We start from the raw sequence: 14,659 nt of genomic DNA, 5'->3' as shown, positions 1-14,659 counted from the left end.
GCAACGGAACATAAACATGACAACATAATGACAAAAAGCTCCACAAAATTCCTTGGCATACTAACAGACGGCCACCTGACATGGCAGCACCATATAGACCACCTTAGCAAGAAATTATCCTCAGCAGCCTAAATCCGAAATCCGAAGAATACGACATATCTCAGATGAAGGCACTGCATTTATTGCCTATCACTTACTATTCGCATCGCACCTTCGTTATGGCATTGCGGCTTGGGGATCAACAGAACAAAAAAACCTTAAAAGAATACTGAGAATCCAGAAAAGAGCAATAAGAACGGTACTAGGAGTGGATAGGATTGAGCACTCTAGAGACCTAATCAAGAGCAGCAAAATCCTGCCAGTCGCGTATCGCTCTATATTTTGGAATCAATAGTGCGAGCAAGGAACATAAATCCCACTCTAAGATCGGATCTTCAACCTGCGAAACCAATACAACCTAAATCTACCTCAACACCGACTAAGAAAATATAGCAGATCCCCAACATATACAGGGTCTTTTTTCTACAACTTGCTGCCTGAAAACCTGAAATCAATCACAAGAAATTGAGTTTTTGTAAAACAGCTCAGAGGATATTTGACTGACCGGCCATTACTACATAAATGAATTTGTAGATGAACACACCTACATACACAGGAGATAATCCTTATAATCATGACGACTTCTGCAGCCATAGGACTGCTGGGAAGACGGATAAAGTAAAGTAAGTAAAGTAGTAAAATACTGAGCATTGGTATATATCCTATGTCTTTCAGCTCTTGAATACTTTGTTTTCGACAGTGGAGTTTAACCATGGTTGATGTTATTGTGCTTTATCATCATTTACATAACTTAATAATTCACAATCACAATTTAAAATATGGTATGAATGGTAGTTCCTACTCAACATGCGATCATAGAAAAGAGCAATAATATATAATAGAAATAGAACTCACCTGATTCAAATTATATCATTTTAATCTCCAGTTCTTCAATGTTATCAGTTCCATTGTTCTTGGGATTGTCAGGATCATACAATTTTCCTGTTTCCTGGCCAGATGATTGAAAACATTAGTTGACTGTTCTCAATGACTTCAAAAATTATACTATATTTTGTCAAATTCCCAAGAAAAAAGCGTTTTCCTGTAAATGCGAGGCAAAGTTTGTAGCTTAAGCCGCATCCTAAGAATCTTTGGTCTGGTTTGAATAAGCAGAATTCACTAAATTGATTTTTTAAATCATATTCAAAAGTGAGTTCATCTTGAAACCATAGAGATTAGCATCAGAAGTCACTTGCCAACAGAAAGAACCTGGGGCTTCTAAAATTTAAATCCCAATTTCTCACTATAATTATTGGCGCGGTTTCATTTTTTGTCCACAAATTATTAATGTATGATTTTCAGTTCCGTACAAAAGTGATTTCTCCAAAAAAGTTCCATTTCCAAGATTTATTGAGTACCACATTGTTTTTTCTTATTATTCACTGATGGATAATTCTTATAGGCCTTAACATATTTACCTAACCCCGTAAATTTCAGTATTTTTTTTTAATGAAAAGTAAGCATATATTTTCATTGTTCATCCGATCACACGCTGAACAATTTATTAAAATCTCCCATTGCATGTAGACTACTGTAGCCTACTTAACAAATTTCCTTATTATAGTTACACCACTTTTCTATTTCACTAACGTATCGGCAACTTTTTCAAGTGGTTCTCATATTGAAATGGAATGAAGTAGTTTTACTTGAAATATTTTGTGGCTTTGGTAAGCACATTTTATATTGCTTCGGACAAACTTGGAAATAGTTGCAGTAAAATGATCAATCTATCTATTTACTAATAACAATTTCTCTCAAGTCTAGGATTTAATTCCTTCTTAAAACTATATTATGATTCAATTCTCAACCAAACAAAAAATAACAGCCTAATCTAAAACTTACCAATAACCATTGTTACCTACAACTATAAAAACATGATTGTTGAGATGTGAACCTTTGAAGAGTGAAAAACAGTGACAAGTTCCGATGACAGGTTCCGTGAAAACTTTGCTATTTGGCTATTTGCTATAGAAACCTCATCGATACACCTAACAACCACCCCGCCTCAAATTATAATTTCTTTTCTCAAATTTGCTCTTGTCAATCTTGTCTTTCCTTTTATGTTTGTTCACCAGTTTTTTTATTTCTTGTAATAACAGAAAACTGATTATTGAAAGTTAAATTAGTCACCTCCCGATGTCCTAATAGAACGATTTCCAAATTTTCCAGTCAACGCCCGTCCGGTTTGAAATTTTAAACTCAACCTCAACAATCAATTATTTTGCAACAAATTTTTTTACATAAATAACTTGAATAAAACCTAAAATTTTCCATACAGAAAGTTTAGTCTTTATACAGTTTAGATTTTTTACTTTTATACTATTAGACTTTATACAGTTATAAGTTTAGACTTCCATACAGAAAGTCCCACTTCAAGATTGACGAATAGCCACATTCCTTTTTTTTCTTGTTTATTGATCTAAACTTTAATATTTATGTCTCCTCTTCTGTCCAATTTATGTTGAAAGAATAACCAGCTTCAAATTTTTGTCCTCTTTCGAGTAAAAAAATTGAGTCGATATCTCTAAAAATAGCTGAGATACAGAGTTTGCTTGCGCGGTAAAATTTAGCCCAACAACTTATAAATATAAAAGCCCAATAAATAAAATCACGTACAAATTAAAATGCGACATTAGTAGGATCATAAATTACTTTAGCATTTTTGTAGGTTCAAATGCCACTTACAAACAGCCACTACTAAAATTTGTCAATACAATAAGTTAACATACAACACCACGACGGTAAAAAATCATGCTTGTTTTGAACATTTCTAACCTCAAAAACTTGATACTTGATGCTGAACTATCGATTTTATTGCAAGTCGACAAGACAAATAATTGAGCAGATTTGTCTTCGACAAAAACGATACTCCGTGTTGCCTAGCAACCAACAAGTAGATCCGTAAACAAACTTTGAATGGCCTTACCTTCATAGTTCAGTAATTTCAAAAGGCTTTTATTGACGTGAGACGTTAGTAAATTTGATTAATTTTATTCCATGGAACGAGAAAGACCTTTGTCACGAGCTGGCCCCATTGACAGACCTGTTTCACGCTGGGGTGTGGGAGGGGACGAGCGACCTTATTCAAAGAGTGGAAATTTCAATGAAAAGGGAGAGATTGATTCCAGACCAATATCCAGGAGAGGAATTAAGTACGTCGCTATGCAGGAGGTAGGTTCACCCGGAGTAAGTAATTCACTTATCAACAATAGGCAGTATTTTATTAACAAACCATTTTCATTCTTGTTTTTTACTTTTTTAAATCCAAAATATGTGATTAATTTTCTAAAGTTTAGAATTTGTTTGTTTAAGGAGCAATTATAAAAATCTATCTTTATGTCTTTTGGCATATTTATAGATTGCAATAATCATTTTCTTACTAGCTTTCGGCTTTCCCGTCTTCTCCACAGCTTAGAGACCAAGGAAATGTGACAGTGGGAGTTGTTGACGAGTCCTGCTCTTGGAAATTCTTAAGAGACATTTTCTATTTGTAAATCCAAAATTTTCTTACTCATTGCTAAAGAGAGTTAGAGTTGATCTTGGACTTCTTTCTTTGAACAGTAGACTAGCAACCCACATTAAAAATAAACAAATCAATTACAAAAACCTACGTTCTTTATTAAATCCTATTAACTTTACAGCAGTATTGAAAAAACAATTTGACCATATAATAGTGAAAATTATATTTTTTATTGGTGCCTCAATAGGTATAATGATATCGTACCATAGTTTAAGTATTGTTTTATCAATGACAAAATGATATTTTTTCAAATTTATCAGTAACTTATTCTATAAAAAGTAAGAAGCTTTATTAAAAACCGTATAATTTTTTTAAATAATTGCATAAGCCTATGAGCATCTTATAGTACCACATGCTCATTAAAGTTTTGTGCTACTTCCAAAACTTGAATAAGAATTGGATTTTTCTTCCAAAGTTTATATTCCTTTTAAACTGTTGCTTAATATGCAGCCAGTATAGGCTAAGGTCAATAGGTTATTATTATAATCATCTACTCAAATGGAGTATTAACCTCCCACTATTTGACTTTTAATATATTCTACTATTTCACATGTTAAATGAGTGGCATTCATAAGATGAGATCTAGCGAATAGAATTTCAAGGCATGTTCAACATTCATCATGTTTAAAATACTCAAAAGAAAAAAATAGGACATAAAAGGCCTTGAAAATAAGTAAGGGTATAAAATTGCCAAGTAAGCTGATTTAAATTAAGCTAGTTTTATAAGAATAGTGGAATGAATATGAAATGGACATATAAGAATCAATCATCAGTAATTGGTATGAAATAAAATATACGGGTACATACTAAAGTTACATTGAAGTTCTATTTCCCAAAATAGATGCATTGTTCAATTATTATTTGATTGATGTGAACTTCTGTGTAAGCATATTGAATACTTAGAAACTAACTACCATACCTGAATTAACCTCCTCTTCACCTATACCAGCAAGACCAGATGGGTTGCGTTAAGAGTTATAATTTATTACTTATACATTATTTCAACTATCGAGATAATTCTACATAGAACCACATAAGAAGGGAACAAAGAACTGTGATAGAACTTACAAAAACAAACAATTTTTGGCTAATGTATTGCATATTATGCGAATAATTTGAAATGAACGATTGATTTGTTTGTTTCATTTCAGAGTCCAGTGGCGGCTCCAGAGCAGCCGATCATTCGCAACATGCGTCCTCCGTCCAGTTCTGCCTTTAGCGGCGGAACAGCCACTCGGCTCACGTCCGCCATGATGCAGAACTACCCCATGACTGGATCCCGCACATCTCTCAGTCTCATAGGATCACAGGTAAATCCACATTCTTTGTTCCCAATGCCCATTTTCACACTCACTGGCACCACACAACTCCTGGGCTGAGAATCAGCTCTTGGTGAGAAATAGCCAATCGGAGGACTTTCTGTCGGCGAGAAATTGGTGCTGAATGTGAAAACGGTTGTTCGTCTTATTACAGAGAACATGATGCAGAATTCCCCTACCGTACATCACTCAACTATTTTACCGAAACACCAGTGAATTCACATTTTTCTGATTATATTCTTCATTTCAGAATCAAGTTTCATGAAACCAATGGCAAGTTCACATTATTTTTCACGATTCTCTTTTACAGAATGATTTCAAGGGTTGAAGAATGAGAAAGAGCTTCAAGTGCTACTGTTCTTGAATGAGTAGTATATTGAACAATAGTAATCCTCTTTATATATGAATTTAATCCAATCAGTGTTTTCATTCAATGGAAGTTCCAAAATACCATCATAGATTCGATCTACTAATAAGTGTTTTACTTATAGTAGGTACCATATAGCCCATTATATTATGTTTATATCTTCCAGAAATTTATGCCTGTAGTCTTCCTTGTTTTGTAATAAAAATAAATAAATTTGATAATGCGTGAAATTATAGGCCAACAGTTCAAAAAGAGAAGAATAAATTGGAATAACTATTCAAATTCATCTGTTACCATAATAGTAAGAGAATGTAACCTCAATTCGCTAAGAAATAATAAAGAAGCGGTTAAACCAAGAAACCATAAAAGTTTCCAACAAGTAGAAGAGACGAAACTAATGAAAAATTTACTATTTCAGGATTGTTTATTTCTGAACTAGCAAGGATTTAAACTTTAAGGTGCGTACAGATATACGCGCCGCGAATATGAGCAATTCACTTTTAATCAGCCGATTATATCTGTATTTTTACAGAAACGGTAAGATACAGATACAAAAAGCTTGGCATCAGCTGATTAAAAGTGAATTGCTCATGTTCGCGGCGCGTAAATCTGTACGCACCTTTGAATCAGACATCAGAACAACAATATTGACCATTTTATTATCATATAACTCTGGACCATTTAATAGAAGAAGTTTGGGCTGAAATCGTTATTGTAATGCTTGCAATAAAATAATAGATTTATATTTAATATTATAAATAATTGTAGCTCAATTTGATATTGGCAAGTCTAGTATTTTTCAATCAATAATATTGACAAAGAGAGAATTGGGAGGAAAGTTTTCTGATTATATTTCTGTCGTGTGTTCCAGGTAAGAGAGCAATTAGTGTGACAGCAAGGCCCTCTTTTATGAAACGCCCTTTTCTGTTGTATGTAGTTTAATTGGTTGGTTGCAGGTGAACGTGCGAGATCGACTAGTGTCACAGCAAGGCCTGAGCAGTGTGCGTACGGCCACAGCGCGTGGTCCACACACTCGCCAAGTGCAGGACAAGCGATACTTCGAGTCGCTGCTGCAGTTGAAATGCAGAGATCTCACCAACGAAGTCACTCGGCTCAAGAGGCAGATCGAGATAGATGCTAGGGAGCACGCCACCTACCTTGTCTATGACAAACGGGTCAAAGAGATGGCTGCTGAGTTGACTGGTGAGTTTTTTTTTAATTCTAGTGAATACAATTTTAGCAAAAAAATTGTTGATGAATTTGATGAGTTTATTTATTGATGAATTTGGTAACAGATAGTTACTTAATAAGTACGGTTCAATGGGTTTATGACAAACGGGCGAAAGAGATTGCTGCTGAGTCGTTTTTGCTGCAGTAACTATAATTTTTAGCAAAACTTGGAAAAAATAGGTGAATAGTTATTTCGTAAATAGTTTAGTAACTGATTGTTACTTAATAAGTACAGTTTAAATTTTGTTAGTGAATAGTTTGATAACAGATTCTAACTTAAAAAATGATTTAATACATTTGAGAAGTCTGTTGATGTTGTTTGGTTACAAAGAGATTCCTTGGTAGAACATGATTTTCAACAATTGTTATTCTGTATTGTATTTTGTGATAAATTTTAATCTTTCAAATTTATTATCAACATTTATTGATAGTCCAAAATCGTGAATATTTCCCATTACAAAAATTATTGTGCGAATGCGTATACTTTTATACCCTTTTGTATAAAAAATAAAATTATATTTTATGAATGATTCTATTTGAGTTTGAATAGCTGGAAATTTCAACAGAATAATTCTCTGAGTTGACTTGTATTATTCTCTATATTCATTGTACGCAGAGATATTGAAAATTTTACTATTTCGTTATTCTTCAGATTTGTCAAGAAGAGACATGCTTTTGGAGCTGCAAAAAACTTCACACACTTCCCGCTATTGCATAACTGGTATCTTTCTCCAAGAAGAAGCATGAGATCTACTAAACGAGTTCTTGTTATTTTACTACTGTTCCTTTTCATCAAGTAAAATAGCTATTTTTACGCACAGTTGTAGAAAAACATGTTTTTGGAGTACAAGGAAACTCATCAAGATCAATCTTATCTTATAATCTCTTCTTCTCTTTGAAAAGAATGTTTTTATAGATGTAAGGAAACCCCATGAAATGTTTTCGCTGTTTTCTAACTTCATTTTCTAGAAGAAAAACACTTCATCCTGTAACTGTTTATTTTTGACAAGAAAAACATTTTTTAGAGCTTTCATTTTTGGAAAAAACATCACAGAGTTCTCACCATTTTATAACTGTTCTTTAGTTTAAAAGGAAACACATTGTTTTCAGAGCTGCAAGGCAAACTGTCCGACTACAATCTGGTAGTGGATAAGCTGAACACGGGTACCGAGAGGGGGGAAATCGTGGCCGAGGCACGTGACCTAGCTGTGGCCAATCAGGCCGAGGCTCAGGCGGTGGAGGCACTCTTCGCCGAACGATCAAGGAGGCAGAGCCAAGTGGCGCAACTCGAGAAGGAGATCCAGCAGGTAACGCTCAAACCCCAAAAAACATTTGAAAATATCTTGACAAAATTATCAAAAACCTCTACAATCAAGCACGTCTACTTCTCTAAATTTATAATTTTAAATTTGGAGACGTATTTATAAAAGTTTGATTATTCAAGTTTTATTGTTGAATAGTAATTATACTAATTATAATGTAATACATTTTTCTGTAATACTTTGATTTTGTTTTTTGCTGCTTTTCAATATAGCCTATAATTTGATGTGTACCGATGTGAACAATAAAACTTTATTTGATTTGAGTATTTAGTTAACAGGAAACAATAGTAAATTGTCAAACTAGCTACAACCTTTCTAATTATTGGTTTACCAAATCATTCTTCTTGATTTGTTATGCATTATACAATAATATGATGGATTTGATAATCATGCAATCCCACCTAAATTAAAACCCTCAAACTTCGTATATGTGCAAGTTACCGTACAATTTTCTTCAGAATGATAGTAACCTAATACAGTATTCAATATGAAATCATTAAAAAAAAAACATATCGTTAAGTAACTCAGGGAGATTCATAAACATTAAGATTATGAATTTATGAAATTCAATCACAATTAATTGGAAATTGATAATAATTCACTTGATAATATACGAGAATATTCAAGTTATGGTCAAGGAAAATTACAGCATCTTAAATACTACCATTGAATAATTATTTGAGGGTCAATCCAAAGAGATAATTATGAAATAGCTATTGAAACCTATGAATAGGTATGCTATTATACATAGCTACCTATGAATCGCCTTGAAACAGAGTCAGTTCTCTCAGTCTGAAGATGACCAACCACAGGTCGAAAAATCGTCACTGCTTAAAAGTAAATGTTTCTACTTCAAAAGTGTTTATAATTTGAAGTTTAGATTGATAGTGCAAGAGGAAATGGATTCACAACATAGCCTATGAAATAGTTCATTATCAATACTACTGTATTCATTTATTGATTCACAATTCATTAAAAAGATTGGGGAGAACCAACAGACACATCCTAGAACTGATCCTGTCCCGTATTGATTCATTATACTAGTTCAAAAATCTATATATTTATAATGTATCGTATTTTGTTCCAAGGGAAGACAAGTAGCTGAGAATTTGGTTACGCAAATGAAGCCTAACATAAGGGAGCACTACAACACTTTGCAAAAGGAAAGCACAGAGTTGCAGCAACAAATGGATCAGTTACAACGGGAATTGGATTCTCTCAATGCGACAAAGAGCAGCCTTGAAGACCAAATTTGCATTTCACCAGTGAGTTCTAAACAGTCATTACTGCGTATTTGAAATGAGCAATAAAATGCAAAATTTCCAAAAAGCATAATATAGGACAACATAGACATTTTTTCTTTTGAAGTTACTCTAATATTAAGTAATAATAAATAAGTAACTTATTTGTTTTCAGTTTGGAGTAGATATGTCATTTATTTAAATACAGTATCTTGCATTTCTACATCTCTACACGGAGATTTGGGCCACAAGATCACCATGGACACTTCATGGACGGCAAAATATTTAGAAAACTCAAAGATCTGCATGAACATAAAAAGCAACCAATCAAAGATCACGAATATCATTGAGTGATGGACTGTGTGTTTACGATTTTGGAAGCGTAATGGGATATGCTCTATTATGATTTAATCAGATTATTTGGTCGCGCCACAAACTGGTGGATCAAAAAAGTCGGGGCTCATTGCCACCACATTTTTGATGGTGCGTTTGGTCGCGCTTCCAAAACGTAGTGTGACATTCTTCCATTTGATTCTACGATATCGCTTGGTGGCTCCAACATGGTTAATGAAGATTTGGGCCACATAAATCACCCAATATATTTGAACATAATTAATTTATCAAATCAGGGCAAGAGGAAACAAAAAATAACCTAATTCTAAAAGTAATTCTCCCTTATAATCAGTACAATATTGTGGTTGAGTGACCTATACTGGAACAAAGTAGCTAATCCTCTAATCTCCAAAGATTCGTTTTTAAACCACATATAATGCAATCGAAAACAGAACTATATAGAATGTGTCTCACAAATACAAAAAGTTTTATAAGTTGAAAACCTATTTCCACTATTTAATTCCATATCAACTCAGATCATGGTGTTGATTCAACGTGAAACGATATTTTAATTTCTAATCTTTATGTTTAATTCCTTTTCTATAGTATGATGAAGCTTTAAAAAGTCTAATTTGTACTCAGGTGAAACAAGAAGCAGTACGACTATATGAAAAGCTGGCAGAGTTGGAGCAGAGGAAAGCGACACTAATTGAAGAGGCTAAGAATCGCGAAACACCGGCCCAAGAGCGAGAGACACTGCTGACCAGAGTGAGAGAGGACAACGCTGAGATTGCTAGCATGGAGCGCGCCATGTCCGAACTCAGAGAGCAGATTCGACTGGCCGATACCACTTTGGAGCAGGCTGATCAGGTCAGTTCAACTTTGTGACTTCAATATTTGTAGTGTTGTACAAAAATAGAAAGATTTGCAATCCACATTCGGTAATATTTTCAAAGTTTATCGATTACTATAAAGTTCTTGAGATGAATGTTTGTAATATTGTATGAATAAAAGGATTTTCCCTCCAGATTTTGGAACTTTTTCGACGTTTTTCGATTTAGATACTACCAAGTCCTCAAGCGATTTTTGTACAGTTTGCGATATTTGTACAATAATAATTAAGAACGAAAATATTGACGCTGTGCTGTGTACACAAAGTTTTTTCGGTTTGGCTACTATCTTCATGTAATTGAAATGAAATAAACAAATTCAAGTAGAATTTTTTATATTAGATATTGATATATTAATTCAAGTTGACATATACTTAAAATCAAGTGACAAAGCAGTGTATGATATCATAACCATAACCTTTGGACAACATCAACTTTTTATCAAAATTTTGAGAGAAATAGTACAGGCTCAGCCTAGTTTTTCATTCAATGTCATGATTATATTATGGTTGTAGTATTTTGTACAATAAATGAATAAATTATGTTCAATCAGATAATTTCACAGTGATTGTTAGAAAATGCAATCATGCAATTTTGAGCATGTACAAGAAAGGTATTGATAGTCAATGAAAATATTTTCTCGCAAAATAAATTTTTGAAAAATTTATTTATTTTTCTGCGGAATAACTCAATTTAGGTTATTACATTAAATTGGTGTTTAAAAATAAACTTTCCACACCAATAGGACCTAATATATGTCAATGTTAGTACAACTGTCAATCAACAAATGAACAATTTTTAGCATCTATAATCCCACTACACCTTTTATTTATGGAATCGGTTAATCCCACGTTTGATTTATAATTCGGAATTCATTAAGGACCTAAACGAGAGCCACAGCGAGCGTCACGCCAAGTACCTGGAGCTGCGCAAGCGAGAGGAGACGATGGAAACGTTTCTGGCGACGTGGGAGGAGAGCCGAGCCAGCGAGACGCAGCGGCTGACTGCGCTGGAAGAGAGCATCGTGACCGCGTTGGCCGCCATCAGTCGCCGCTTGGCTGCGCTGCCGACGCAGGCTGACTACCAGGCGGTGGTGGCTGACGAGCTGTATCACGGCACACCGCCAAAGTCGGCCGACAGCCAAGCCAGCTCTGGCCGCACCGTCGACTCACTCACCCAGCAACATGCCCACATGACTGTCTACTTGAACAAGGTGGCTCTTCTCTTATTCATTCTACTCTAGTTCATAATTTGCACAGAATAACCAATATAGAGAAAGGCCAGTTTATTTCCTAAATCTATACAGAATTGATCAAAGATTTACATGTTTCATTATTCCATAGAGCATGTATACTCTCTTTTATTAGCATTAAATATATCCTATGACGTTTTTTTAACAAGAAACAATCAATTTCACTAAAAATAAAAAATAATAGATATGGGCCTATGTCTATAAAATATGAAAAATACTCAATTCAATTCATTCTTCATTGTGAAGATTTATACAAATACATGAACATCGTCAGGTAAATATAATTGCAAATATCACAGAACAATATTACAGTCATACAATAGACTGATAAATATTTAGTACAATAGAAATAAATGAATTAGCCAGTAATTCAATATGGAAATACATCTGGAGATGCTGTTATAATTCCCACCTAGAAGAACTTTTGCAAAATAGAATTAAAACCATTGTCAGCAACTCTCAAGCTTCCAGTGTAATGTAGGAGGCCAATAGGGGCTGAATTTAGTAGCTGAAGACCTAACCGTTCTACAAAATAGATTTTTTCGTTTATACTAATACTGGATGTTGCTGTCAAACTGCACAATAAATAAAGCTAAATAGTAGAGATGTATTCAACGCAATAGGTGGACACAACAGTTCTACCTACTATATATATATATATTATACAATATAAATTTCGTATCCAAGCAATTTTGAACTGGTGAACAAATACGTTTTATGTTAGAGCTTATTTAAGAAAAGCCTAAACTTCAGAATGTACACTATGCAAATTATGCTGTCATTTCCAACTGAATTTGATCTGAAAGAATTTCTCTCAGTTCCAAGAACGAAAAATGTTGCTATTGTGTCTGAGACGTTACAGAAAAAAGATAACTGGAAAAACGCATTTTTATTTTTGTCACATCCATATTTATTAGACTTGTACACAAAATAAGACCTGTGACAAAAATATAACTGTGTTTTTTCAATTATGGAAAAATTCCACAATATCAACTCACATTCAACAAATTTTAAAAAGAGAATTGTTAAAACAGTTCAAACACTGAAGAATGTAGAGGCTGTATGACAATAGTGAAAATAAACGTCCAAACATTGATATAGGTCTATTAAAAAAATGATATCAGATATTTCTATTCATGTTTATCTGAGTTAATGAGAAATGGCGTTGTTGTCTTAAATTGAATATATTTAATACGAGACTTATCAATAAGATCAATTAGGATCAGTGCAAGAAGCAATATCACTTTCAAGCATAGCATTGATACATATTACTGAAATTCTTGTTTATGTTTGGTAGATGGAAGTGATGGACACTAAGGTTCGAACCGAGCTGGAGAATTTGCGCAATAGTTTGGCCAAGATGAAAGAGGAAATGAAAATATATTCTGATCTCGACAAACTGCGAGCAACACATGAAGAGAAACGCACCTCACTCACAAAGAGTCTCAACGAATTAAAAACAGTGCAGCCAGACGTTAGTTCTACGCTCATCAACTCGAAAAACAAGCATGAGAAGTTGGAGGTAAGACGTTTCTGCTAATTGACGTATAAATGAAATTCAAATTTGAATGTCCAGAATGATGCTATGTTCTACATTTTTATTAAATATATTGTTTATTAACTGGTTTTACTAAAAAAAAAAAACTTCAAATACAGAAAGGTCAAAAAAGCAGTCACATAATAACTAACTCTTCGGAGTATTTAATCGTTTTACATTTAAAAAGAGTGTATGTTCAACTATCTGTATTGTTTGATTACAGAAAGAACTGATGGAAAACGAAACTCATATACAACTGAGCAACCTGGAACGTAAGCTGATTCAATTGGAGCAGAACAATTTCGGAGTGAAAGAATACATTGCTGTCTGCGCCACCGAATCTGACTACGAAACTGTGCGCAAAGAAACACTCTCACTTGTTACTGAGTTGAACAAGAATATTTGTGCGAACTTGGCACAAACCGCAGTTTAAAATGTAATTCCACGGTTAAAGATCAGTGAGAACACTCAAAATAAATTATTTACAGTATTCAAAAATGTAATAATCTAGCTTGTTCTAAGATACTGCTCTAACTAAATAAGTGCCTCCGATCGAGCAGACCTCTGCTATTCACGTATTTCTCATTATCTTGAAATAAATATTATGATACCAATATTCTATCTTGTGTTTGTATGAATTTCCTAGATAACTTAAATGATCTTCCGAACGGAAGATGTCAGGAACTTGTCAGGATCTTGCACGAATTGAGAGACACTGACTTAATTGTACCTACACTCGAATTGGTGGTTTGATTTTTCTTAATCAATGATAGTTTATGAATGGTTTCAATCTGCTCTTATCTTTGTTTGAATGACTGATTGATTATATTAATTATTAAATCAATATCCAATAATAGTATTATGCTAAAGGATCAACTGATTTTGTAAGATTCATGGAAAGACAGTTGATGTTTTGAAGTGTTTTTTGTCTACGACCATATTATTTATATAAAAATCAATCCCATTAGTGGTTCCTTTTCGTAATCGATTTTCAAAACTATACTTTAATCTTCTTATTATGCAATGGTTTGTACATTACAGTATGGCTTTTTGACTAAGAGCTTGTTTACAATGACAGTGATTTACGCTCGGTTGGCAAATCGCTCGATTTGCCAGCCTCGTACACATGACAGCGATTCATGAGCGGTTAGCGCTCGATTAAGACAGGCTGAAATTAAACTTTCTACTGGTGATATTTTTTAAAGTTTTTCGATTTGTATATCATCAAGCTATCAAAATGGAAAAGTTTTCTCAGAAAAACATTTTTTCCGATCATTACTTTCTGAGATATGAGCGCCTAAAGTTTAAATTTTTGGACCAGAACATTTCAAATACGGTAAGAGATAAATCCATGAGATTTGGAAGATAAATTCTTCATGGTATTGTTGATTGGATAAAACAAAAATTTTCTGAAAATATCAATTTTTGAAAAAGCTATTCAATTTACTAGAAATTGCCTAAAAGATTATGTTTTAATGGGGAAGATTGAGTTCATACTTTTTATACTGTTAAATGATTGTCAATATGTTTATATTGTTATTAATGTTTA

General features: G+C 33.6%; 1 protein-coding gene across 2 annotated transcripts; it reads left to right on the top strand.

The window, feature by feature from the left end:
• The first annotated feature begins 375 nt into the window (after window positions 1-375).
• LOC111047717 (intraflagellar transport protein 74 homolog) lies at window positions 376-14,037 on the top strand. Of its 2 annotated transcripts, none has more exons than XM_039422471.1 (10): window positions 376-722; window positions 3,111-3,285; window positions 4,771-4,929; window positions 6,262-6,508; window positions 7,646-7,842; window positions 8,946-9,122; window positions 10,074-10,301; window positions 11,202-11,534; window positions 12,871-13,095; window positions 13,334-14,037. In XM_039422471.1, the coding sequence occupies exons 1-10, from the start codon at window positions 634-636 to the stop codon at window positions 13,541-13,543; spliced, it is 2,040 nt and encodes a 679-aa protein (XP_039278405.1). In that variant the 5' UTR covers window positions 376-633; the 3' UTR covers window positions 13,544-14,037. The 2 variants fall into 2 exon arrangements, with proteins under 2 accessions (XP_039278405.1, XP_039278406.1); XM_039422472.1 differs by having other exon boundaries at window positions 381-722; window positions 3,111-3,270; window positions 13,334-14,036.
• The last annotated feature ends 622 nt before the right edge of the window (window positions 14,038-14,659 follow it).

The sequence above is a fragment of the Nilaparvata lugens genome, chromosome 2 (assembly GCF_014356525.2).
Source record: "Nilaparvata lugens isolate BPH chromosome 2, ASM1435652v1, whole genome shotgun sequence".
Lineage (NCBI taxonomy): Eukaryota > Metazoa > Arthropoda > Insecta > Hemiptera > Delphacidae > Nilaparvata > Nilaparvata lugens.
This window is presented reverse-complemented; position numbering and strand designations above follow the sequence as displayed.